At 38.1% G+C, this 27,848-nt stretch overlaps 1 protein-coding gene across 1 annotated transcript in view; it reads left to right on the top strand.

The window, feature by feature from the left end:
* The window catches only part of TPPP (tubulin polymerization promoting protein), a 63,141-nt gene extending 43,828 nt beyond the window's left edge, over positions 1-19,313 (top strand). The window contains exon 4 of the mRNA XM_088168234.1: positions 10,516-19,313. Within this exon, the coding sequence (XP_088024360.1) occupies positions 10,516-10,710 (195 nt within the window). The 3' untranslated portion in view covers positions 10,711-19,313. The remainder of the gene's footprint in view (positions 1-10,515) is intronic.
* The last annotated feature ends 8,535 nt before the right edge of the window (positions 19,314-27,848 follow it).

Here is a 27,848-nt window from a genome sequence, read left to right as displayed (position 1 = left end):
TATATGAGTGTGCCAGCAGCAGGGGGAGAAGAGTGGAGGGGGGAATATTGAGCCAGTGATGTGAGGCTTGACTGTTCAATATGTGCAGTTCTGGGGAAGGTTGAAGAAGTGAAGAAAGGGGATTGAAATATCTTCTTAAAAGGAGGGAGATTGCAGGCTGGGAGCACGTATGTGTGTATGTAAAAAAAAGAAAAAAATCATGTTTGTTTTCTCATGCTAATTTAGTTCCTGAATGGTAAAAAAGACCCACAAACTTTGCAATTAAATACATTAAAGTAAATTAATGAATGCTGGCCACTTCTGCAACCCAGGAGTGCAGATACGAAATCTCTGTACAAGCTTTTAATGTTTTGTTTACTTTGGGAAGTCAATATTGTGGAAATTTTAAGTTGTGCTGCTTTCTGTATGGTTAGATAAAGTTACATTAAGCTTTTCTTAAAAGTTCTAGGGTAAGTCAGTCATGCCTGTACTGTGTGCCCTGCTCTGTAAAACTCAGAGGTCATGTAGGTTTGGTTCAGGTTTCAGACAGAAAACTTTATGACTACTGATACATTACTCTAAACATATTAGGGAAGGACTTGAAAGCATGATTAAGTGAAGCTTGTGGATAAGAATACTTCAGCAGCACGTGGGGAATTTTGTATCTTAGCTTCTTATGTTCTGTACTGGGTATTTTGGGGAGGTAGGCAGCAGGGGCAGTATGTTTGGACTAAATGGCAGCCTGGGGAAAGCACTCCTTCAGCAGAACAGTTGGAAAGTTTGCTTTCACATCAGACAATGAGGATTTTAGTGCATGTTGTGATAGAAGTGATAGAAGATTTTTTATATTTTTCTGTTTATTTTCTCTTCTCCTTCAGAATGTTATAGACTTACAAAACTCCTGGCTTGTGGTTGATGTGGTTAGAAGGCTCAGCAGCCAGGCATCCAGACATTGAAACCAAGTGAATTTTAGGCTGCTTTCTAATCTTGGAACAGAACATGTATGATTATCACACAGGAAGAAAAACACAGGAATATGATAAAGGTTCATGAAGCCAGTGGCTTTATTAGCTTACATGGTAGTCATCTGTCAATAGAATATACAGTGCAGGTTGTAACTTGGACAGCTTATAAACAGACATGTAAATGAAGTCTAGGGCCTTTAAATTATTCTCCTTCCTACACAAACGTTACAAAGAGCAAAACTTGGCTTCTTTCTTTACCTGTACCAAGAGCTGTGTGCTGTAACAATGCTGAATGCATTTCTGCATCTCCTGTGTAACAGATCCTTGATTTGGTCATTGTTTGCTGTGAAAATAAAACCGGTAGAACTTTAGTGTATATTCATCAGGGTCCTTGACATAGAAGTGCATAACAATTTCAAGTGCAAGGAATCTGGGATGATTTCATTCAAACCTTCTGCTCGCCAGAGGGCTAACTTAAAGCCAGATCAGGTTGTTCAGGGCTCAGTCCAGTCAGATTCACAGTGAGAGGAGTATGGGTAACAGGGCAGTACAGCACTTTGAGAGCAGGATAATGGGTGCTCAGGGAGGTGGTGATGAGGGCAAGATCATATTTTCACCAAAATGCACCTGTTAGGGCAAGATCATTGAGGCCAGAGTGCAGCCCACAGAGTGTGCTAAATGAGACAAAACAGTTGTTGGAGCAGAAGTGCAGAGGCCTAGGAATTCCACTTAAGACTATGTGGCTCTTCTTGAAGATTATACAGTGGTAGTCTGAAAAAGCTGCAGGGCATACTGTCCAGCATATGGACATCCATTAAGATGTAGAAGAAGTCTGCAGAACTGCCATTAGCACATCAGAGCCTTTGGCTCTGTTAGGAGGAAGTCCTGCACCCTGTTGCATGCTTCAGAGAGCTCCTGTGTCTTCCCAGAGGTCAGGGTAGTGGTGGCCACCCTTGTGGGAGATGTGCTGTGGTCAGGGTCCTGACATTCCAGATGGCGGGAGATGATGAAGAGGAGACTAATGTGGCATTTGTGGAAAACCCAAGCTATACAGGGTGAGGAAGGACAGCCAGCTGGAGACCAAGTGGACAGAGACTATTGAGACAGAGAAGACTGAAGGCTTTTGTGGCTTCTAGCAACAAAAAGTCACAGATCTACTTCACCTACTGTTCTTCAGTTTCAGAATACATGTAGTATCCTAAGCACTGGTGAGGATCAACAAGACCCATCAGAGTCAGCTGAGCCTGAATTTAATGTTCACACAAAAGGAGGAAAATGACTGATAGTGTTGACCAACACTCTCTCACACTGTGGAGACAGACAGGTTCTTTTAAGGATCCTTGGTTGAATGAGAGCTGGCCACAGATTTGTAGTTATATCAGGCCTTAGCATGAGCTGTGTGTTAGTGAAAATCTGGAAAGGAGTTGAGTGAACAGTCACAGAAGATTCTGCCATCCCAAATATCTCATGGCAATTACACTTCCCTGTTCTGTAATGGATGACACTGTACTCTAGCAGCAGTGCTGTACCATGAGTCAGGAGTAATGGGTACCAGTCACAGAAAATTACTGAAGATTCTTCTCGTGGATGATCAAGGCCTGTATTTTCTGATCTCATGTGATGTCTCAGGAGTTTTATTGCTTGGTAGGTGCCAGGATCTGGGGTTGTTGCAGATGCACAGCCAAGATTTGTCCAGCCTCCTAATGTGGAACTCTTCTTTCTCTTGCTTGTGGATATTCAGAGTACTGCTCTGGAGGTAACCTGGAGCATATAAATGGGAACTACAGAGGTATAGGGGTGAGGCTGAAGGGTGTGGAGCTCAGATCTTGTCTTGCCAATCCTGGGAGGAAGAAAGATTGGGCAGCAATGTACTGTATGGCTTCTGTTGAAGATGGGGCTTTGGCTTCTAGGACCAGAGAAATGAGGGCTTCTCTGCAGGGATGGAATAAATCTAAAAGTGGAACAAGAGTATCTCTACAAACTAGGCTTACTGATCTGCTGAGGAGACTTAGACTGGGTATGGAAGGTTACCATAACCTGAAGATGAAAGATCATAAGGGGCAGAGTAGATATGTCTAGGTGACAAGCCTGATAAGGGAGGTTCTTCCCCTTCTGTAAATGCAGCAGGACATTGGGTCTGTCTCTAATGCCTGCACACAAAAGCACGTAGTATGGGGAAGGCAGGGCAAATTATCTGCAGAGATATGATTCTCTGGGATTGTACAGGTGTTTTGCCTGGAGTGCTGCACTGGATGAATGAAAACTCCTATGGAAATACATGAAAAAAATGAGGAAGAGGAATTGTAAAGGCTTATGTTGACAGCATCTAGCTTTGCAACTAGTCTCATTAAAGACTGGTTGTGACATTAAATTGAAGAAGGATTCAGCAACACCCTCACTGAAAAAAAAAAAAAGACTTTGTGATATAGTTCCCATTCTGTTTTGTCTTCACCAACGACAATGAAAAACTCCTCAGATAAGTGTTGGCACACTGTTTTTGTGGAAGGTCATATTAATCAGGTTGCTAGATCTCATCAGTTGGGACCATATAGTGACTTGGACTGTTGAAATGCTGCAGGACAGGAGTTAAGGGACTAATCTTAGAGAGCAGGGAGGGAAGGGGTCTCTTGTAGGTGCCAAATAGGCAACACCTGATCTGCCCTTATGGCTGGAGATTACATGGTCTTCTCTTGATGGAGCTAGACCTGGGTCAGGCAGATTTGACAGATTAACGTGAATTTGTTGCTGGAAGTGATGTCACGTATGAGACACCTTTTTGACGTCTTTTGCTCTAGCTCTGGCTGGTCTCCTAGTTAGTGAGAAGGTTTAGGTGCTGTATATAGAATTAGAACTTGCAATGCTGTGTCATCAATGGTGTTACTAGGAACCACTCCATTGAAAGTCCTCACCAGGATTTGTTAAAATGGTGTTACTTTCTGGGATTATTGAAGGGGAGTTACTTATTGTTTTCTTTTGCGTGGGTGTGTCTGTGCATGTCTTAAACTGAAGGAACACAAATTAAATCCAAATTTCTTTTTGAAGCTTGATCTCTGTTTATGACTTTCTGTAGACTTTTAATACATGTGCATATATTCCCATGAACTTAAAACCAAAGTAAATACACTTTTGGTAAGGAGTTCTGGTACACAACCCCACCTCTCCCAAAAAAAAAAGGGGCAGACTTTCCCTTTGAAATTTTTTTTCTATGTTACAGTCATTTTTTGTTTCTCATTTTTACAAAGGTTGTGGATATTACCAGCAGATCAATAATTTTGAAAACCTTGCTGAGACTATGAATGTTGGTGCTGATTCTGCAGGCTCCCAGAACATTGCAATTGCATAAAGAAATCTCCATGGCAACTTTTCCTAGGAAGATGAGCTGTTACATAGTGAAGTTTTATGGTTGGAGGAGCAAATGTGGGAAAGCATTCAGTTTCAGGGAGGAAAGCTGGCTGCAGGTGACAGTGGAGCCAGGAGTAGTGTGGCTAAGGTGTTGTACCCTTCTGGTGAGGAGTAACAAAAGCAGCTCCCCTCCTGCCTGTCACCCTTGTTTTTGGCAGCAATAAACACTCCCAGCACTGATTGCTGAAAAGACAGAGTCAGTCCCTCAGGCAGGCAGGGATTGTTTCTGTGCTATCTGGACATTTGTAATTCAGGAAAGAAAAGCAAACAGAAGCCCCTACTGCAGGGTTTTGCATCAATAAGGTTCTGCCTAAGCTGTGGAGCAGCTTTAAATCAAACCCAAATCTTTGTTGGTGATGGCAAGCGGTGGAAAATACCTTGAGGCAAAGTTGTTTGAGTGGAGCCAAGAGTTCATTGCGAAAGCGAGGGCACTCTTGAGGTCTGTTTTAAACCTGTGATATTCCTGCTGTCCAGGAGGTTTTCTCAGTGCTTTTCCTTCGCAAGAATGGGTTCTGGAGAGCCTTTTTGGGGATGGTGCCGTGGTGTGTGCAGAGGCGCCCAGCACAGAGCTCCCGCAAGCTCGCCAGGGGCTGTGGTGCTGCAGAAGTGAGCCCTGAGCAGCTGCAGGAATGTGGTGCTGCCCTGCCCTGCTGGTGGAGCCCTTTGCTTTTGTGGCATTTGCTTGGGCTTTGAACTGTGAGCTTTGAAGAAGGGATGGAGATGTGTGCTGACAGAAAATGGGGAGCACTACGTTGGCAGCAGTGAATGGTCTTTCCTCTTCTTTGCCTCAACTTTGTTCTGGAAGGAAAAGTCTTGGAAGTGTGGGAAATTTTCCAGTGTCACGCTGTTACCTTAATTTCATGATTGTGGTACTAGCTTCACATGATGCTTCTAGCCTTTTGCCAGAGAAGTTAATTTTTGGGGTCTTTTGAGTCCATAAAAATTCATACAATTTTCCTGCTGCAAACAAGCCAAGCCAGTGCAGCTGCAGAGCTTTCAGTGGATATATTTTTCTTCAGCAAACTGCTATATACTTCTATACTGCAGTAGACAAAATACATGTTCTTGACTTCTGTACTCTCACTTCCTTTTTGATATAGTTCTTTTCAGTTTCCTAAGGGCTGATAATACATTTCTGGAACTAATTCAAATTCTCAAAAATAATGAAATGGATTGTGTTGCTTCCTCTGTAAACTGCTCCTTGATTCGTTAGTTATCTTGAGGCAGTAGGCAAAATCTGGGTAAGTTTGCAGAATTATCTTCTTGAGAAAGGGCAAGGGAGGAATGTGGCATTTGTTAAGGTTTCCAGAGTTTAAAGACTACTGCTTTCACTTCCTGTCTTTGGTATGAGGGCTGTTTCAGACAGAAGTTGGACTATTGGTAGTATGGAATTTCTATGAGATGTTGGATTGTTTTGTTTTGTTTATTTACCTGCACTGTGGTCCAACACTGGAATAAGTTGTCCATGGTGGCTGTGGAACTTTGGAGGTGTTCAGGACTTGACCAGAGAAATTTCTGTGTAAGCCTGTTTGAACCCTTCTGTGAGCAGGGCTTTATGCTAGATAAAGATTTAATATTCAAAGGTTCTTTCCAACTTAAATTGTTCTGTGACTTAGTAATTTTAAGTTTTGATAATCCTCAGGGACAGAGAATCCCCCACTCTTTCCAGGCTTGACCAACCACAGTGGTGAAAAATTCTCATGTGTCTAGTTGGAATTTCATATGTTCCAAATCATGCCAATTATTGTTTACTTTTGAACTGTCTCTGTTTCTAATATAACCACTCTGCTGAGGACAGGAATAAGATTTGTCTCTCCCTTTTTTATTCTGAGCCTTGATAAACACATTCCTTTCATCTTTTCTACAAGTGTCACATGCTCCAAGCCCCTTGCTGTCTTAGCAGCACTTCTTTGTAGACACTAACACAAAGTGAGGAAAAATACTGAATTACTAAGAAAAAATGCACTAAAAATGAATAAACTCAATTTGAAACACTAAATGATTGTTTGATTCTGTTGTGCTAAATAAAACTTTCTTCCTAAGAGAAAGTTTTTTAAAATAAAAAATTGAAGTTCATAGGCACCTTCTGTGGTATGGAAACTTTGTGGTTAACTGTATGTGCAAATAAGAGATAGAAAATGAAGGCTTCTGTGGTCCCACAGAAAAAAAAGTGAGGAGGCTGGCCCCAAGGAATTTATTGTCTTTAGAATAATGTAACTAGAGAGATTATGTAACTTACTCTAGATAGTGAACAGTTCAAGCAGAATTGCTATATGACAAGGCAGAATCATTTGTATGTGATCCATTCTGAAAAAGAAGAGAGAGTAGTAACTTGCTAATGTGCAAACTGTTCTCATCCAGCTTTGTGCTCTTCACTGTATTTCTTCCTATTTTTTTCTTCACTTAAGAAGGATGCTCACCTTTTCCCCCCACACCCTCCACTTTTTATTTGCCTCTCCATACCCTTGTGCAATTAATAATGAGCAGATGGTTGTAGAGAAGAATGAGCTCATGACCATCCTTTCAATTGGTTTTGCCTTTTGCTCAATATCCAGTTCAGTCCACAAACTTGGTTTTCTTGTACAGAAATAGAAAAAAACATTTTGATAAAAACAGTTGGTTGCACATTCAGTTCATACTGTTCGCTGAAAATAAGTCATCAGCTCATAGAGGAATCTTTATGGATAAACTTTTCATGTTAAGACACTGAAAGTAATGGTGCAGCTAATCGTAGAAATCATATCCAGGTGCATGAAGGACAAGAAAGTCATCCAGAGTGATGAGCATGGCTGATCACCGAGGGAGAGTTGTGCTTGACTGACCTGTAAACTTCTACAATTAAATGACTGCCCGAGTAGAGAGTAGTACAGCACCTACCTGGGCTTCAGTAAGGCCTTTGATGTGGTCTCTTATAAGAGTCTCACAACCCCTCAAGCTATCGCTGTAGAGGCTGGATGGGCAGACACTGAAGTAGATTGAAAACAGGCTGAATGGCTAGGCCCTGAGCATGGTGATGAACAGTGCAAAGTCTAGTTGGAGGCTGGAAAACAGTGGTTTTCTGTATGGAAAGGGGTCCATTCTGAGTCAAGTCCTGTTTGACATCTTCGTTGATCACCTTCGTGATAGGCTGTGGTGTACTCTCAGTAAATTTGCTGATGACACAGAGCTGGGAGGAGTGGTGATCCAGATGGGATGGTTGCCATCCAGGGAGACCTGACAGGCTGGAGATCTGGGCTGACAGGAACTTCAACAAGCTCAGCAAGCACTGTGAATTCCTGCAACTGGTGAAGAAGAGCCCACACACCAGTACATGCAGACAGAAAGGAGATTGGTTGAAATGGACTTGGAAGTCCTCACGGACACCAAGCTGAACAGGAACCAGAGAGATGTTCTTGCTGTATGGACTGTTGCTGGTATCTCAGCTGCATTAGAAGTATTGCCAAGCAAACAGGGTGTTCTTTCTCCTCTGCTCAGCACTGGTGAAGTATCATCTGAAGTCCTGCATTCAGCTTTAGGCTCCCCAGGAGAAGACTGATAAGCTACTGGAGAGAGTCCAAAAAAGGACCATAAAGATGATGAAGGGAATGAAGCATCTCTCCTATGAGGCAAGGCTGAGGGAGCTGCCACTATGTAACCTGGAGAAGAGAAGGCTCAAGGGTGAATCCCATTCGTGTATATAAATACCTGAAGGGAGGGTGCAAAGATGATGGAGCAAGGCTTTTTTCAGTAGTGCTCAGTCACAGGACTTTTCTACGATTCTGTGATATATAGTACCACTAGCTGCTTCTGTTTGAGGAGCCCAGGATGGATATGAAGTTGTTGTCTATTCCACTCTGTATTTACAAAGAAGTTTTTGAATTAAAATATCTTAGCACAACCTTAAAAAGAAAGAAGTATTTTCTTTTTAATGTATACACGTTCATTGTAAGAATGGTGGAAAAGAAGAAGAAAAAGGAGAAATGAGGCATTCTGCATAGCCTTGTAGTGGCATCTCACCTCTGATCTTTTATACAGATATATCAGTTCAGAGAATGAGAACTTAACGTACAAGGAATTAACATTGCTTTGATTTTGTATTGTTGGAAACAAGGTGTAAAATTTTCACAGAAATTTTGCCAACAGCAAATCAAGAGAATTTCAGTTACTGTGGGAAGGGGCAAATCAGTGACTTGACATGCAACTTAGGAAAAGGCTGCGGTTCTTAGTAAAAAACAATTTAGAGGAAAAAATGTTTGCCTTGCAGCTACTACCTTTAATGTTAATTTCACATGAGCATTAAATGGGATGCAGGAAGCCTTCTGATCTGTCTTGGGCTGAAAGACCACTGGATGTGGGATCACTGTTGTTCTTGCTCTGGATTTGTGCTGTTCCTTGTGCTGGGGTTTCAGGTTTTGATTAATTCTTTTTCAGGACAAAAAGATCATATTTTTTAACCTGCCAAGCTGTTGCCCATCATCAGTTTTCTTTGCTGGTTTGAAACATGTTTTCCCTACAGATTAGTAAGAAAAGGAAGAGGTTGTGTGGCACGCTGCTATCATCTTGTTGTAAAGATGCACCTTCTAAGTCGTGTGTAGTGGTCTTATCAGAATGCAGGTGTCTTGATATAAATACCACATTTCTCAAGTTTACCACTGGGAATAGTTTCCTGGAAATATCCTTCATTCTTTACATGAGTCATTCTATTAATCCTCATTTTACTGTTTCTTCTTGAATGTTAGTATGTGTGCAAATTTTAGTATGTGTGTTACTAAAGTTACATAACAAGTTTTAGTATGTATGTTACTAAATGTTTACTGTATAAAAATTCTCATGTTTTTATTGTAGTTTGTGTATTGAGGAAAATTTCATGCATTTCATGCCACACCTTTGAAACAGAGGAGCAGAAACTATAGTCTTTTCTTTTTGAAATAGTGATTAAGTTTACCATTGCAAGTTCTCAGAATAGCAGTCTGTCCTTAGAATGAATTTGTTAAAGGAAAAGGAAGTCAACTAGAGTTTCTGAGACTTCTCTGTGGATGTGACAGTAGAGAGTGTATGCACATGTAGATAAACTGATTTTCTGTAAAGTAGTGGTTTTTAAATACAAGGAAAGAAAATATGTTTCAAGTTTAATTAACTCCATATTGAATATATTGCCCTTGTCTTGCATTTGGAGTTTTCCTGGTTATGAGGTGCTACCAGGTCAATGTGAACACGTAAACTGTATATATTAGACCAATACTTCTTCCTTAGCATTGTCTTGATACCTACTTTTTCAGTATAGAAAAATAACCACTTGTGGAAATAGTACTCTTAAGACTGCAAAACAGAAGTCCCTAAAGGTCATTTAGCAATGCTCCAGTGGTCATTTTCTTTCAGGTAGTGACAAGTGGTGCACATAAAAAAGATGCCCAGATTTTAGCACTCTTTGTTCATTTTAGCTCAAAAGTCTTGTTTTGTTTTATCTTGCCCTGATTTTTAAAATATAAATTTAAGAATCAAAGAGGCTTCTCCTAGTCTGAGCACACAGGTTATCATGCTTCTATATTGTTATGTGAAATAATTTTTTTTCTGTCTCTATAATCAAATTTTTTTGCCTCACAACAAAACTGATTTTTGAGGAGCCTGATATGACTCAGTGGAAGGAAAGTCTTTGCTCAATGCCATTTCATAGACTGCTAATTTGCTAACATAAGAAATAACTTTCAGTCCTTCCAGTTTGTTACTTCTCTCATGAATCCTAGAGTGTAGAATGAAATTGTCTTTTGAAGCAACGAATTCTAGTTGTGTTGGAATACTTTTTCGATATTGGTGGAGCAAGGCTTTTATGCTTTCATGTTGACATAATGGATTTTGAACATGGTTCAAAATGTGAAGTCGAGATATAGCTTCTACGTATCTTTGGTGTTTAGAACTTGATTATTAATCAAAAGTATCTCATACTGGAAGTCTCTACCAAAAGGTTTTGACATAATTTGTGCTATTTTCTTTTCTGCTACATTATTATTGTCACTGTATGTAATGGTAAGAAACAAACATCTCTTGTATCCTGTTGCTGAGAATGAGTATTTGCATAGTTCCTTGTCATTAGCAAAGATTTAAATCTTGGTAGCATGTAAAAGTATCTGTATTAAGAATAGCTGATTTCTGATGTGTTTTTTTGTTTTGTTTCTTTTTTATCTTCCAATAGAAAACTGTTGCATCTCCAACTGTTTCACGCCTTACAGATACTTCAAAATTCACCGGTTCTCACAAAGAGAGGTTTGATGCCAGTGGGAAAGGAAAAGGCAGAGCTGGCCGAGAAGATCTGGTGGATAACTCAGGATATGTATCTGGTTATAAGCATGCAGGCACATACGATCATAAAGTACAAGGAAACAAGTAAGGCTGAGGGTTTACAGCACAGAGGGGGATAGAGTATATATTTGTAAGGATGATGTTATGAATCCCACATGTTTTGGTTTTTGTGAATGTTGAGACTATGTTGTCAAGAAGTTGTCTTCAGGAACTGGAACTGATTTCAACATCTGCTGAGCTACTTGCAGCACAATGCCACTTCATTACATTCCTCATGCATATATTGGCAAAAATAAATAAATATGTAGGTATGAAAAATACATCATTTTGTTGAGCTTTAGGAAAAAAAAAACCCAAACCAACAAACAACAAAGCCAAAGTCAAGAGCGGTTATACTCACACTTCATCAATTCAAGCAAAATATCTCAAACATTCCTGAATGTTCAGTTGCCCTGATGATGTCAAAGAGAACTTCTTGAAAAGAGGATCTTTTGTAGCAGTCTTTCTGAAGAGTATCCCATTATTTATGCAGTTTAATTTGACTACTGTTTTAGGGTTTTTTTAAAATGTCTTATATGGGATCTAGCACTTTTCTTAAAACATTCAACAATATACTATTGGGAAGTAAGTGGTAGTAATATACTAGGTTCTAGCCTGTGATTGTCTTATACCACCCATGGAAAAACTGAAAAAAAAGCTATTTCTAGGACAATATAGGCTCGGAAGTATTTTATGTCAACAGAAAGAGTTGGAAAATACCAGCCCTTATTTTCCTCCTGTCTATACTTTGTGCTTGTTCTTGTATGTACTGTAGCATGGTTCTGACTGGCTGGATTTGAATGGAGCTATTGTACTAACCTGAGAGGTGAGGAACAAAACATTACTAAGGAAGTCTAGTTAAGGATTTTCACAGTCTGTTTTCAAGTTTGCACTGCCTCACATTGGAAGTGAAGGGGGCATTAAGATAATAATGCTTTAAAATATTGTTTATTACTAAACACTGCCAATCAGATCGCTATTAAATGAACGTTATTTTGCACATATGTTGTCACATAGTCCCTTCAAGCTCTAACATACGTAAGGAAAGCTTATGACCCCTTGGAGTAAGGACATTTACAATTAATATCTATGTAATTTGGTGCAATTTACCCACAAAGAAACCCCAAACTATTATAACTGGACTACATTTTAGGATAGATTCATTTGAAGCCAAGGGATTTGATTCCCTGTTCACTCTTGCTGCCAAACTTGGGAGTAATAGTATTGCTGGGAATGGCTTTCCAATGTTACTAGGAAAACCAGTCCCACATGTTTAAGGTACAGGCAGCTGAGTGTGACCTAGCTGGGGTCCAAAGAATGCCAAAATAAATTAATTGGAATAAAAATAACTTCTTTTTTAAATATTGGTTGAAAAGGAGAGAAAAGGCCGTTCTGATTTTCTGCAAGAGCTGAACAAGTACTTTGACGTATTACTCTGATTCTCTAAAGTTAGGAGAGATAAGATGTTCAGTATTCAAAACCAGCTCTTTGCAATTCTGCCTTGTTTTCTTTCAAAAAGAGCTTGTGGCCTGATTTCCGTGTTCAAGTCTGAATAGAGGTTAATAGATGTATTGCTCTCCCCCTACCCATATCAGTATCCAACTCAGAGTACATAAACCTACATAAGTAGGTGAGCAGTATGTGCTGTCGTGTGCTGTGCAGGTGAACAGTCTGGTTTTGGCCAATGTATGGAAAGGGAGCACTGGTTTTCAGCCCTTCAGCTGTTCATGTTTTGTTCTGCTGACATTGCTGCCTGTCTTGTAACTTCGCCCTCAGTGACCTTTGGAGCCCATACATCAGCCTAAAACCAAAAGAACAATAGCAAACAAAAGGCAAGGGCTTCCTTGTGGACTTGGACATCTTTTTGTCTGTTTATAATTTATTTTGATGTTTGTTTTTAAGCGGAAGGGAAGTTTGTCAAAACACAGCACACACTCTTGTTTAGATTTAAATGGATTTTCCCATGGATGGCGTTAGTTACCTGGAAAGATTTTAGATGTATGTAAAGATGCTCAGGATGCAAAATATTCAGCTTTGTGAACCCTTTCCCAGTGTTCTTGAGGAATGAAAGGTTATCCACTCCTGTGTTGCATTGGGGACCTATCACACTCCAAAGCTGAAAATAGGATACTTGACACCAACAGTGGCTAAATTAGTCTGGCATGGTAGCAAAATGTCTAAACATAAAGAACCTTCTTCATCACTGGCTCCAGGGTTGTCCTGTTTTTTTAATGAATAAAAAGGCTGAGCCTACAACCCTTGATGAATCCTTCAGCTGAGTTACAGGCAAAGTCAGTGTCCCTGTTTTTCCTTTTGACTTTAAGAGTTGACTAATAACTCAGTGGTAAGTGAAAAGTTCTGGACCCAGCCTCACTAAAGGGTGAAGTCCAGCCTACTGCAGAGTCCAAGAGCACACTGTTGATCTGGGAGTTTGTTTGTTGGTAGCTATCTACCTTGTCTGGCACATCAGGTGACACTTTGCTTTTAGGTACACAAAGGACAGGCTTTCTCTGGACCCAAATACAGAGTGTCTGTAATGCCAGAATGTTTCCATACAGGAGGAGTGATTGGTTAGAAAGATTTTAAGATATAATTAGGTTTTAAATTATTAGTTCAAAGTGAGAGAGATCTGCGCACTCATAAGATAGAAGGCATGCAAGGGAATTGAGAGTGTGGACAGATCCAAGCTGATGCTGTCTAGAAATTGAGTTATAAGAGGCTGATGGAATGAGTTGAGGTTCTGCCAGAGTTTACTTTGCATTGCTTGTGCAGTATAAAATCCCTGCCATGAACCAAAGCACTTTATTTGGACCTGATGGAAACTTTGAAATTCTTTCAATGGCATAGTAAGCTTGGGATCAGAACCTGAGAAGATGGTTCAGATAACAGTATTTTATTTTGAGAAACACACTTTTATTTCTTCTTTGTTTCTACAGTCTTGATAGTTTTAAACCTCAAAGTGATACATGAGAAGAAGTCATTCTGATATGACAGTTACAAAGGAAAGTTGTTGCTGGGAAGATAGTACTTAGTAAAGGTTTTTCTCTTTTACTATGCTTGGTGTGAAAGATAATGGCTATGAATAAAAGCATCTTATGCAGCTGTGTATTAGGGGTTCACTGCCTACTTAAGCTCTTACTATTCCACTAATATTGGTAAGAAAATAAAAGCCTAAGTACTTGCTTGATTATTGGCTCTTAAGTTCCAGGCCTGCTTGGGAATGAGGCAAAATACTTTTTCCTACTCATCTGCTATTCCCTCAACTCTCAGGACAGTAAGTACAGCTTATACCTCAAGGATGACAGGAAAGGATAGCTGAGGATGTGCCCCATTTTCAGCCCTTCGAGTGTTGTAGAGCATATTGTCTTCTGATGCACCATGCTGCAGACTGTAACTAAATGTAATGTCTGAAGTAAGGACATGGGAACCTAAAAAAGGTTTACTGTCCTCTCTTTTTTGGGAGGCATCTCAATGCATTCCATCTAAATGTCCAGCTTGATTTTCAGCATCTTCCACTACGTAGCACAGTCTTATGTGACATCTTCTATAAAATCCTGTTGTTCCTAGTTATCTTTGCTTTCATTACTACAGTAGATGCTACCAAAAGAAATGTGATCAGAAAGTTCAGATAGCTTTTAGAAATAACTGCCTTAAAGAACAAACTCAAATGGTATTTAAGTACTGTGGCAGTACACAATCCTTACCTGTATGTCTACTGAAGCTTAACCTGACCATCAAAACCTTTAAGACCGAGGACAAGAAATGAAAATCCTTACTGAGGCAAATGAGTAGTCATTACAAATAATTTTCTAAAAATAGCGTCATTTTTAAGTAAAATATGCAGCAGTGAAAAGGGAATTTCTTATTAGTGATTGCTTACTAATTCAGTTTAGTTACTCCATGAGCTTTAGTTGAGTTTCACTGGGAGTTTTGCAAATGGAAATGCCAAAACGAAAAATTATTATCCTGCTCTTTGTGGTTATCAAAGCTATCACAATAGCATTACTGAGAAGTAGACATTAAAAAAACCACACAGTTTCATGAGTCCTATATGAACAGTTGTAATTAATTGTAATCAAATATTTAGAATCCCAAGGGAAATGTTGAATATTGGACTATAGCCAAAATTTAGCCCCTATTTTTTTAAACCTTTAATACATCTTACCTCCTTTTCGTTTAGGGAAGGGAAAGGGAGTTTTCAAAACTACTCATGTGTTACAGCTTACGTTTTTCATCTGCATAGATATGGTCTTTCAAAGATATTTTGAATTTAAGTATGTATCTTACTGACCTTATCTAAATTTAAAATTCTGGCAAATTAAAAAGCCTGACTTTTTTTTAGCATTCTACAAAGCTTTGTTCACAAATTACCATTTCAGTCATCTGTATTTTCCCTCTATTGGCTCAGTTAATATTTTTATGGTAGTTGGAATTAGGCAGAACAAAAAGGCAAATGACTGCTATGGGTTTGACTTGCAAGTGATAGGTATCCCAGCCATCTGTAACCATCTTTAGAGAAAATCCTCATGTATATTACTCCAAAACCAAAACTTTACAGCTGTAATTGATAGATTTTTTTTTTTGTAAGGCTTTTCATAGTTAGGAAGTGAATTTTAATTCTTTGTGCCTGCATGTATGATAGTCAAAACATAACCCTGCCTTCAGGGATGCATGTATTCTGAGGGCACATGCCTGTCATCCGTGAATAACAATTCTCTGTTTGCACTGGCCAAGAGCAAACCTTTTACCTTGATGATAGAGCAGATGTAACCTTGCCTTGCACTGATATGTGTCCTCTTAACTGACTGTCAGCCTTGCGTGTGTGCCAAAATAACTACACCTTTGTGTATGTTGTTTGTAGTGTGAATATTATGTTCTTGGCTTGTCACTTAGTTGGTATTAAGTAATGTAATGCACAAGACTTGTGTAGGTTTGTGTGTGTGTACACATGCTCTTTGGATCCAGCTTAAGTAATTAAACTGTATAAATCTTGATGAAAAACTTAAATTTTACTAGGGCCAAGCTCTAGTCCTGCAGCCAATGCTGTTCAGCTTGGCTGGTTAGGGACAGTGTCATTCTCCCTTCATAGCATGAAGGTAAAGATCTAAGGAGGCTTTTATGGTTTTACCTGTCTACCCTGTTCTGAGAGAAATCACTCTTCAGCAATTCTAACATAGACTTAGCGTGACAAGAGGAGTTTGTCCACGGAGAGAAAGTAAGAGAAAGAGAGTTAGGGTGAAAACAAGCTTTCCTCTTGAGTGCTCTTAAGAAACCATTTAAAACTATGCTCTGCATGGGCCCTGTATTTTCCTTTGCCCCAGCTTTGTGAAGCAAGTTGACACTCAGTGTATAAACAGACAGTCGTTTGCCATCTGTTAGTAAGTATAAAGCTGAGGTATAATGAGATGGGAACAGGAAACAGGAGTGTCATACATTGCCTAGGGACTCGAGTCTTGCTTGGACCTTTATACAAGTAAATAACAGAAGCATAATAACAGCTCTTGAACTTGTGTGAGATTCTTAAAGTCTAGAGTACTTCAAATTAATACATTGGAGTGTTTACCTATAAAATATCGTTTAACATTCAGTTGCTCATTTTGTGCAGCCCCAAACTGCCCATTTGGCTTACTTAATACAAGCTGGAAATGATGGTCAGGGTTGATCCTTTTAGGTCTTCAGAATCCTAGAACTACTAAGAAACCTGTAGTTGCATTCATGCTTGCTCACTCAACTCAAAACTAATGCTTTGAATGATGTCCCAGCTAAGAATAATTCTTCTGGAATTAAAATAATACTGCAGATAGAACTTCCACGTCTTAATTGTCAAAGTAATTTATTTTTGCAGGGAGAAATATCTGTTAATATATTTGTTATTTTTATCATGTTTTTCAGTATATTAACCTTGGTATTTTGCTTCAAAAGCCCTATGGAGAAGGTGGATTTGAAAACAAGTTTAAGATACACCTCTTGACTTTGCTGTCAGAAAACATTTGAATTGGCTTATTTCATTCAAGCTAATTGATCATTCAGTCAGAGTAGACTTGGGCAAGAGTAAGTCTGATCATAAATAAATGGGGGAAAAATCCAGCCTCTTGGCTGAGCATGCTTGACAGACATTTGCAGTTCTGATAGTCTGAAACAAATTTTTAAAAAAGAAGTTATCTTTTGTATTCATGCACATGCACATGTGCATGCACACAGGCAATACTTGAGGGCATGGATATACATGAGGGCAAAACTACAGAAGAGATTTTTTTTTCTCTTTAAACTTTGCATTTAGAAATTGACATTGAAATGCCCAACTGACTAACCTGATTTGGAAAAATGATAAGCTACTATCATATTCCATTGCAGCTAAATAGCCAATGAATTAATTTTCAAATACAGTTATACAGCATCTCTTTCTTGTGAGTTACTTTAAAGCTTATGGCACAGTACAAAGTGAGTTTTGATGTGAACATTTGGAAAGGTCTCAAAGATATTGCACATGATAATTTCCCCTTACCTCCAGTTATCTTTATGCAAGATTTTTCTACTATTTTTTCACACATTTTTCAGAAAACATCAGAAACATGAATAAAGTTAGACTCAACCAAATTAAAAATGTGGCCCTAAAAGTACATTCAGTCATTCGGTTCATTCATCTTTGCATTTCAATCAGGAGCTACATTTAGAGATGAACAATAAAATAAGGAAAAAAGATGGCAGTCTGAATCCCTACAGTGGTGAATTATTTGAAGTTCCAGTTTACATCAGATGAGTTTCTGTATGCTTGCATTTGCTCAAATGCTATTTTTAAACAAAATAATTAAATAATGTGAAATAATGCAGCCTGGGCTCTGTTAAATAGGATTATATTAATGCAACTGAAATGCTGTGTATGTCTGTGATATTCAAGCTAAATATGTACTAGATCTTTACAAAGACTTTGTGTAAAGTTAGTTAACCTACAAACTGATGTCCTGTATAAAATTGTGTTGGCAAACTACTTTTGTTAGCACTGTAGTGTATGAAAAGGTAAGATTATAGGCAAAAACAAGTTATAGGGTGCCAAAAAGTGTGTTTGTTTTTAATCTTTGTGCTGGGTTCAGAATATATCAGCTTTGGCAAATTCTTGCAGCAGGGAAATTTTTTTGTACAATGCTTATAATACAAAGTAATTTTTCTTTACATTCTTTAAAGCAGAGAAATGGTCAATGTTGGATAAGTATATTGAAATTTATTCTTCGCAAGGTGTTATGTTTCACAGATTTAAATATTAGAGAAGAAATATATATTTATACAGAAGTATAATTTTTGAATGAGATTGATTTTTGTTTCAGTCATGAACCATTTATTTATCCACATTATGCTTTATTCCTTTGATAGCTTGTTTATCAATCCATGCTGTTCCAACATCCATTTCTAATTCGATTTAGATGTTTTGATTCTTCATTTGCACAAATCTGGATGTGCATGCTGTCAGGACCTGATCATAAAGGGTGGAGGCAAAACTGTTTTGTCTTTGATTACCTAGAGCACTAATTAAAGTTTAATCATTAAACAGTTGGGATATGGATATAGGTCTTGACATAGTCTTCCTTGGAGCACTGTACACTATGATAAAAACCTTCAGTGAAGCTTACTAGTTTTTGTTCTTATTTTCATTTGTCTTTCATCAACCAGGAAGCTGCTGTGTGCTAATAATTACCTGCAATATTTCTAATTGCAGGCATTGCAAACATTAACATGCAGCTGTACTAGCCTACTGTGTTCACTGTGAAACTTTCAAGACGGTAAAAATTTTTACATGATCATTTAACCTTACAAGTTTACTTTTTCTCACTAATTTAACACTGAATCTTCTTTTCATTATTGCTAAAGAACAACTTGAGCATAGCATCTAAATCTTAACTATAGTAGATAAACATGTCCTAAGCAAAGATTTTTAACCACTTGATAAAGGGGGCCAGGCACCATCCAGTGCAAAGCACGCTGGGCAAAATCTTATCCCCACTGCAGCCAGTTCCAAAATTCTGACTGGTGTTAGCAAAAATAGAACCACCATTACCAAGGGGTTAATAAGCTTAGTAACCATGACAAGAGGTTATGGGGGAGCACAACAGTGATTCTCTATTTCCATGTCTTTGTTTCTGTTAATTTAAAACTACTACTCTTCAATCTTTAAAATAAGTAAAAGAAACTTGAAGGGGGGAATCATATACTACTAGTTTGTACTAGGTTTTTTCAGGAAAAGGAAACAAATTTATATATATATATATATATATATGCAATATATTTTTACACTGTTTATTAATGCTAGAAAGTATTAAATGTATCACTTTATCTGTGTGAATGTTAAAGTAATGACAATGTTATGGATGTTTTAAACCTTTTGAAGTTGTCTTGTTAAATTCTAAACCCACATTAACAATGGAAAAGCTACTTTGTCTGCAACATTATTGTTGATGTTTTAGGGAAAAAGTTCAAGTGCAACAGTTGTTTTAATTAGCACTGTAAAAGCTTGGCTTGACAAGTTATAGTGAAATCCATATTTTAAACACCATTTTGTTAAAGCATAGCTTCTCATAAAGTATGTTACTGCTGTTGACTGACTGTATAAAATTGTATTTTTAGTTGGTAAAGTGATCAATAAATGTGTTACTACATCAATTCTGGGATTTATTGAAGTAAATGGTATTTGCTGATAAACCTTGTATGCAACAGTTATTTTACAGTTTAGATGTTAATTTAGTTGCTGATGAATTTATAAATTAAATCAAAATACTCTCTGAACATCCAGCTGTCTGGTTCTGAGCAGAATCTATGTTTTCTTTACCATTTATTTTCCTAGTCTGAATAATGACCAAAGCTGACTATTAATATTTTGAGGATTCTTGTATGATGCTTGAATAGCCATTATAATGGTGATCCACCAAATGAGATCTGTCAGGGATGAAGCCATTTGTTCTTAACTACCTACCAAAGATAAATTGATCTTCAGTGCAAAAGCTGGAGTTACTTCTCTCAGTTTCTTTAAGTGGTGTTGAAAATATTTTACTCGTAAGGAAAGAAAGTCATCTGCTCTACAGACCATTATTTTACTGATGTTACATCCAAAAGCAAATGCGGACCTTTTGTTTATAAATAACATCACTCAACTTTCCAGTAGCAAAAATAACTATTTTATTCAAGAAGCAGAAGACTGAAGTATTTAATTCACAACATTGTAATAGCATAACTAATAATATGACCAAAAAAAAGTCAGTCCTGTTCTAGAAATGTAGCAGTGTTAATTGGCAGTTTGCCAATTACTGATTGACAAAATGAGCAGTCAATGGCTAACTCAGTGATTAGCAACTGCAAGGAAACATAACTAAACAGCTTACAGCTACCCTGTCTCTTCTCCACTTGTTCTCAAAGTGGAAATGGTATCCCTCGTTCTCACACACTAGGCAACCTTCTTTAGAACTGTCTTTTAAGTGAAATGTAATACAGCTGTGTCCTGAGATAGCTTTTCTTCCTGCATAGAGACCATAGATTCTCCCATCCTGTACTCCATTTAACTCTTTAGCCTGTATGGTAACTGAAACTGCAAAAAACATAGTGAAGCAGAACCTATGGGAAAAATCAATTTTTTTACCATTCAAAAAGCCTTTAAGATAGAGGAAGATAGTACTCTTCTGGCCTATGAGAATATAAGACACTATGATCTGTATTTTCAAAAGAGTTAAGGATTTTTTATTATTTTCCTGTAGGACCTCTAGAAATGTCCACTCACCCCTACACACCACTTGTACACCATGACTTTAAAATGGAAATAACTCCCCTCTGATAGGATATGTTCTCTTTACTCCAGGAATACAATTATTTGGGCTAGTTTTCAGTCTGTGTAGTTACTCTTGCAGTAGGTACGCCCTCCTGCTGTCGTCCATAACGTCACATGCAGGCTGATCTTTCCTGGTTCTGTCAAGTGTTCTACCATAGCCAGGACTGCATGGATGGAGCTGTGGAGGCAAAGGCTACCTCTGCCAAATCTGAGTCTGCACAGGACTTAACCTGGTCTTCTAGTTAGCCTTTTTTTTTTTTCATTTCCTCAGCTTTCTGTTTAACTCACTGCACTGATTTATTGATAATGTAAACTAACCCAAGCACACGGAAGGTTCACATACTTATTAAGTATTCATTAAATCCCCTCTCAGTCATTTCTTCTCCACAAAAACAGTGAATATATATGGAAGGAACCAAAGGCAGGGATGTAGGTGGTCTGGGGAGGAACAAGCACAGGAAAATAGAGGGATAAGAGACTAGTCTCTGGTCTATGCAGTTATTTGGTGATGTGCTGGATCTCCTAAGTGCCAGCTGCCCTGTCTTATTAAATTTAATTTCTTACTATTTTCTTGGATGAGGGGATTCTCTTTCTGTGTACATTTGGCTGCCAGGAGATACTGAACTGAACCTAGACAGCAAGCAGGGGCTTTAGCATCAGTTACCAAAGCATTCAGAAGGCTGGGCCAGACACATGTATGTCTCTGAGACAGAGACCAGGGAGTCCATAACAACTGCTTGGAAGGCTGCAAGGTCTGATGGTGTGTGTCTCTACACAGGAGATGATAGAATTTCTGGGATAGTTACTCAGCTGGCTGCACATCTAATCCCAGTTACTCAAGGGATCCAGTGTGTGTGCTGGTCTGCATTAGGTGGGAAGGAAATGATGACATGGGACTGTACCAGCAGATGCAGTGTAGCTGTGATCTTCATAGACAGGCATGTCCAGATTCCAGCAGCAGGGGAAAATAGGGATCTAGGCACTAGCCATTGGATAGGCTGTCTGGTGGGAATCTCATTAAATATATGCATGTTTCCTACTAGCAGCCCTTCATCATGGTCAGCCATAGACAGGTGGTTGGAACTGATTTTGGTTTTGCTGGTGGTGCTGGCTTTGATTTTTTAAGTGTGGAGGATTTCTGTCCATCAACACTACCATCACGAAACAACTTTGCCTTCTTTGCAATGGTACTAACATCTATTGTTACCTGTATTGTTACAAAAACGTTGATTTGTTATGTTTCTTAGCTGATAATGGCTCCTATTAAATTGCTCAAATTTAGTCTCAAGGCATAAGCATGTCTGCTAATTCTTGATAGAAATTAAAGTTCTTTACATTAAAACAATTCAGGCAGCCACTTTTGTTAATCACCCCAGCTAAATTAAATTGTTTTTTAAATATTTCCTTTCAGTAGTATTTTGGTAGGTTTATTCTATTTTAGTACTACTAATTTGAACTTTTACTACTAAGCAAACTCATTAAAGGAACATTTATTATATGTTTCTTAGTGGAAAAAATTCTTGTAGTCATGCACTGACATTTATTCAGTGAGAGTAGGTTTCATATGTTACTGTCACTGGACCAGATGGAGTATAAAATATGAAAAGTATAAATGCAGGTTTTTTTAATATAAGATTAAAATTTCTTTTATTTTTATATGTAAAACATATCAATAGATATATGTATATACATATTAAAATTGGTATAAAATGTTTCCCATTATTTGAAATTCCATCCGTTGTTAGGTACTGTCAGCAGTATGAAGTGGTGTTGTATGTTAATTTTGGGATCCTGCTTTAGCTAATTGCTATGACAGACATCCTGAAGGATGTAATCTTCTTTTACTTAAGTAAATCTTGTCTGCCTTAAGGCAGCATCACAGCATTTTGTCCTATGTGCAGTCTTTGCTTATTAGTGCCTTCTCATTCTCATCATCCTCATAAACAGCACTTAACAATAGCTTTCATCTTGAGCTGTGTCTCATTCTGCTCTTCTCAGTTTCTTGTCTCTCTGCTCTGTGATGTCCCACCCTGTGGGGAGACAAGCACCCAAGACTGGCAAATGCTTGTGGTCAAAAGGAATGGCAAAAGTCAGAGGGGCCACAAAGTTTTATTAGCCAATTACACACTTGGCATGGAAATTGATATATTAGTCTCTGACCTACTCTGTAAGCCAGCAGTGGGTTTTAGGGTAAAGGGGTAGGGTCAGAAAGGAAGAGATGAATTAAAGAGGGGAAGAGAAAGAGAGAGATCATCTGTTTAGCCAGTGGGATGTGCAGAGCCCTGGTGGTGTGTGCCTGGGCTTGATGGGAGTTTTACCAATCAGTTTTGCCAAGGACAAGTTTCTTGCTTTCTAGCAAATTAGTTATCATTTGCAGTCTGTTCTTTCAGACCTATCTGGACACTGTTTGCAGGGTCACAGGGGTCTTGGGTGGTCTCATACCCTCCTGCTGGATTGGCCCTTGGTTGACAGTTCATGCCTGTTTCTTCGCTGATGCTGTCTTTTGTTTGTTGTCTTTTGTTTTTTGTCCCTCCAGGGACTAGAACTAGAAGGATGTTTGTCCCTGCTCTACCTCCACATGGTCCTCTTCTCCAATCAAATCTTGTTCTTGGAACAAACACCCATGGCTGTCTGGTTATTGGTGTTTGAGACATACACATCAGCCCCTTGTCGTCTGGGCTACTACATACTCCTGGGCTGTAGCTTGATTTCATTTAAACATTACCTGAGATAATTTTGGACCAAGTGGTGTTTCTAATTCTTTTTAGAAGTAATATGAGATTGTCTTAAAAATTTAATTTTAACTTCTCTGCAGAAGGCAGACCATAAAACAACTCCTGTTTTAATAACTGAATAAGTAGCTGTTTTCCTCAGATATTTTGCATGAACCAGAATGCAATTAGTTAGGATTATTGATGCCACATGTTAAAGTAAGAACACTTTATGATGTAGCTAAATACAACTGGATGTTGAACAGAAGACATGAATTACGCCTTACTTGTGGTAAATTAAGACATATTTTTCCACCAAAGTAATGGGGTTGTGAGTTTTCTTTTTGGAAACGAGTAAATCCGGTATTTCATGGACCTATGAAAGGATGAATCTTTGTCAGGATATCAAAAAGAATCCAGTAGGTGGTGCACAAGGCATGGGAGAGACAGGAAATGCTCTGGAGACCTAACTGCCACCTAGAAACTGTTTTCAATTAAAAGAAGTCATCATAAAGAATCAAAAGTAGATTCTCTTCCTCAATGAGAAGTCCAGGATACAAGCAAATTTAACTTTGCCAGTGAAAGTCTTCTTGCATTTTAATGCAGATTCAATGATTACATCTGGAAGAAAACCAAATCTTACTGCTGAAAAGACAGAACCTTTTGTCCCAAAGCCTGCACAATATGATATTGCTAGAGTAGAGCAGGACGAGTGTGAACTACCAAATACCTAATGCATGGCATTGAGCTGAAACCCAAAGGTCACATCCATTTCTCCTGTCACACAGGAGGAAGGAAGCAAAAAGGCTTGTGGATCAGTTCCCTGTCATTTCCACTGCAGGATACGTGTCCATGATGCTCAGTATTAGCTCAAGATACTCCTCTGTACAGCCCATGTGCATGTCTCCCTTCACAACACTACCTCCAGTTATTAGCCAAATTCCCTTATGTTTACCTCCCTGTGCCCTGGAAGCACTCTCACACACACTGCCTGCTAAGCAAGAGGCAATTTTTGGCCAGCATGCACAAAACTCAGCCAGCCACCTCCAACATGTATACACCAATTACTAAATAACTAAAGGCTGCAGCCTTTTTTCTTGAGTAAAGACACTCTCAGAAATTTCTATGACTGTTCTTGACTGTGTTGGTCATCTCTCTGTGTTCCAACTTCCATTTTATGAATTGAAGATGTCAATCAGCATTTTTTCTCACTTACAATCTCTGTCATTTTTCACCAGAGTTCTGCATGCAACTACACTAATCCACATTGCAACTTCAAAATAGGATTTAAATGAAAGACAGTTATATATTTGATAATTTTCCAACACCATCTTCAGAGAAGAAATAAAATTTAAAATACTACACTGTATATAACTTGCTTGTATCTTAGTTAGAATCATAAAATAACTCAGGGTGTAAGGGACGTCTGCACATCCTCAATTGTCCAACTTATGCTAAATGAACTCTGACTTCACTGTCAACAAAGCTGCTGCACAGTGTTCTGTTGAGTCATATTTCAAAAGTCATCCCTAGGTGCTTAACCAGTGGGAAAAAAATCCTTCTTTTATGTGCAGCTGGAATTGTCTTTGTTGCCATGGAAATGTTAGCTGCCTCTTGTAATTTTACTCTGTGTGTTGGTGAAAATCTGGTTTCATCCTCTCCATATGCCCCCATGTGGAAGTAAATAGATTCTCCTCCTGCTCGCTCTTGCCCAGTTCTTCTCCAGAGTAAACAAAACCGTATCTCTCAGCCTATTCCTAGTATATGTTCTAGCCTATACCATCTTTTCTGGACTCTTATGTTTTATGGCCTCTTTTTTACGTGGGGAACCCCTAAGTGGAATACAGTACTGCCTCAGAAGTGTTGAGTAGAGGGAAATAATTTCTTCTCTCAATCTGCTCTTGTTAATAAAGCCCAACTTGCACTACAGTCATGTTCAGCTCGTTACCCAGGAAAAGCTCAGATTTTCTGCAGAGCTGGTGCATAACCTGTTATATCCTGCACCTGCTGCAGGGTTTTATTCTGTCTAAGGTACCATTTTGCATTTATCTTTGCTGAGCTCAATTATGTGTGCCAACTTCTCAAGCTTGGTTTAGTTCCTTCCTAACAGTAAGCCATAATCCAGTTTGTTCTTTGCTGTACATTTGTATATATTTGTATACATTCGTGTTTACATTTGTAAACACAAAACTCCTTGTAATTTAGAAATTATCTTGTTGCTTTGGGATTGGAGTAGGAAAAATAATGTAAGTTTACCCAGAATACATTTATTCAGAATAACTTGTTCTATTGACTCACCTTTTTAAAGATATCTATAGAATCACATGATCATATAAAAAAACCCAGTTATAACTGAAAGTGATGGCCATGAATATAAGTTGATGGGTCCAGTTTAGACACCTAAGTTTGAGCATGCTGAGGAAGTTATTAATTTTAGTAAATGACAGTGGTTTTTTTTCTTGTTCCACAATTTTCTGGCTGCACATCCAGAAAAACAAGTTGTTAAGATGAGCAAGAGTAGGGATACTAGAGTCTATGGATTCTCCATGTGAGCAAGTCCTATATACAACATGTTCTGGAGAGTCATTTCAGCTGAATAGAAACAAGACAACACAAATGCTTGTTTTAAGGTTTATATAAATTAACTTTCTGTATGCTATCCATAGCTTTACAGAAAAGAGGCTGATAAAAGTATTTCAGACAGTGACAGGTCTGGTAAAAATGATGTAAAGCCTTTTTTTAATTTACAAGTAAATCATTGTGAGAGCTTTTAAAATTTATAACTAAAAGCCTGATGAGTTAACCGTCTTCACAATTAAAATCAGATGGCTAAAATAAGTCTGCTAATTTAGACCAGTTAATGGCAGTATAGTTTGCCTGAGAACAGCTCCAAAAGCTGCAATCTGCTAGGTAAGAAGGAGACAACAGAGCACTGCTGAACTGGAAAATGCTGGGCAAGCTAAAAGTTATGTTGTGCCTATATTTATGTGAGCATGCATATATTAAAAAAAAAAAAAAAAAAGAAAAAGTTACAAAAATTTCACAGAAATACATTAAAAACAAAATATTAAAAATTAGTCTAATTGTAATTACTATATTCTAATACTGTATCTTGGCATAATGAAATGATAGTACCAAAGCTAACATTCAAAACATAAATCTGTTTTTTATTGCCAAAGGGGTGCTTAAAAGCACAATATGGAGTTACATAAACACAAAGAACCAACAGAATGGAAATTTAAATGCAACAAAGGAACACTCAAACCAGGTATTTCAAAACAGCAGACCCGTTCTGAATTCAGAAATCCTTTCTCCCCTATGCTAATTAGTGATACTCAGTTCCCAAAATGCTTGCAAACCCATTCCAAGTTTCTAAACAAGCTAGCAGGAACATAGGGTGCTAGTGTTGAAAATTAATGTCTTAACAAGTCCACCAATGATGTGTGAATGTCACGAGACTGATGGCAGGGGATGCCAACTGAAAAGGCGCCTCCAAAGTGAATTAATGCACAAGAAACTGACGAGATTTGTTAAATATCTCTGCTATCTCTGTGCTGCTGAACATGCTACAAAGCAACAATTTTTAAATGAGACATGTGATGTACCAGAAACGTTCCAGCCACCGAAGCATGAAGGTCTATGTAACCAGTTCACCACACTGCAAGGCTGCAGTGCTGTATGTGTGATTATCTTTTAAATAAAAAATATTTAGGCAAAATTCAAATGGTGAGTGAAGTCTTGTAGGTTTTTTCAGTGTTTCGCTATAGGTTTTTCCTGAACTCACCTAACTGTACTATTCACTTTTGAATGAAGCTCAGACTTCTGTGAGAGCATTGCAATATCACTGTTTCAATTAATGCATTTGTATCTTTGATTGTTTGATTCTGTTGCTCAGGAAGACCTAATTTTAATGCATTATCTGTACTAAATTGCACCAAAGATACATTTCACTCACTTATCACTCAATGGACAATCATCTATAAAAGGAATTGATGAAATTAGGACTTGTACAAGTGTTTAAGTCAGGAAGTATGAGCACTGCCACCAAATCTTTCAGATTTGATTGATAAACTGTCTTTTAATTCAATAATGTCATGAATCAATAGTGAAGTGGGTAATAAATGTTACTGAAAAAAGTAAGTGCACTCAAGATAGCATTGTAGGACATGAAATCAATGCTGAGATAGTAACTGTACACAAAACCTTGACAAATCATGTAAATCTAGCCATTTTTCAGAGGAAAGAAGATTTAAATTTCTTTCAAACTTGTATTTCAGGGAAAGGTTGCTTTGTGATGGCTATTTTGAAAAAAATCCATTATGTTACATAAGTTGCTGATATTCATCTCCCATTAACAGCACATTTTAGAGCTATAAAGGAAGCATTAGAAACAAACTTGCTGACTTTGTGTTAATGATACTTTTACAATATCAAGGAATATAAAGAAAGCATGACAAATTTAGAACAGCAACATGAAACAGCAAGGCATGTGGAAAATTTAGTTTGGTATTGAACAAAAAGAATTTTTGACAATAGGCTCTGTAGCCAAAATTTATGACTAATGTCAGCAGCATTGGGACTTCATGTACAGCTAGGAAAGCTGAATACTGTTTGAATATGATTACTATTCTTTAACTTAGTCTTACACATGAAATAATGTGATTTCAT

Source organism: Sturnus vulgaris, chromosome 1, assembly GCF_052056855.1.
Source record: "Sturnus vulgaris isolate bStuVul1 chromosome 1, bStuVul1.hap1, whole genome shotgun sequence".
In the NCBI taxonomy this organism is placed as follows: domain Eukaryota; kingdom Metazoa; phylum Chordata; class Aves; order Passeriformes; family Sturnidae; genus Sturnus; species Sturnus vulgaris.
This window is presented reverse-complemented; position numbering and strand designations above follow the sequence as displayed.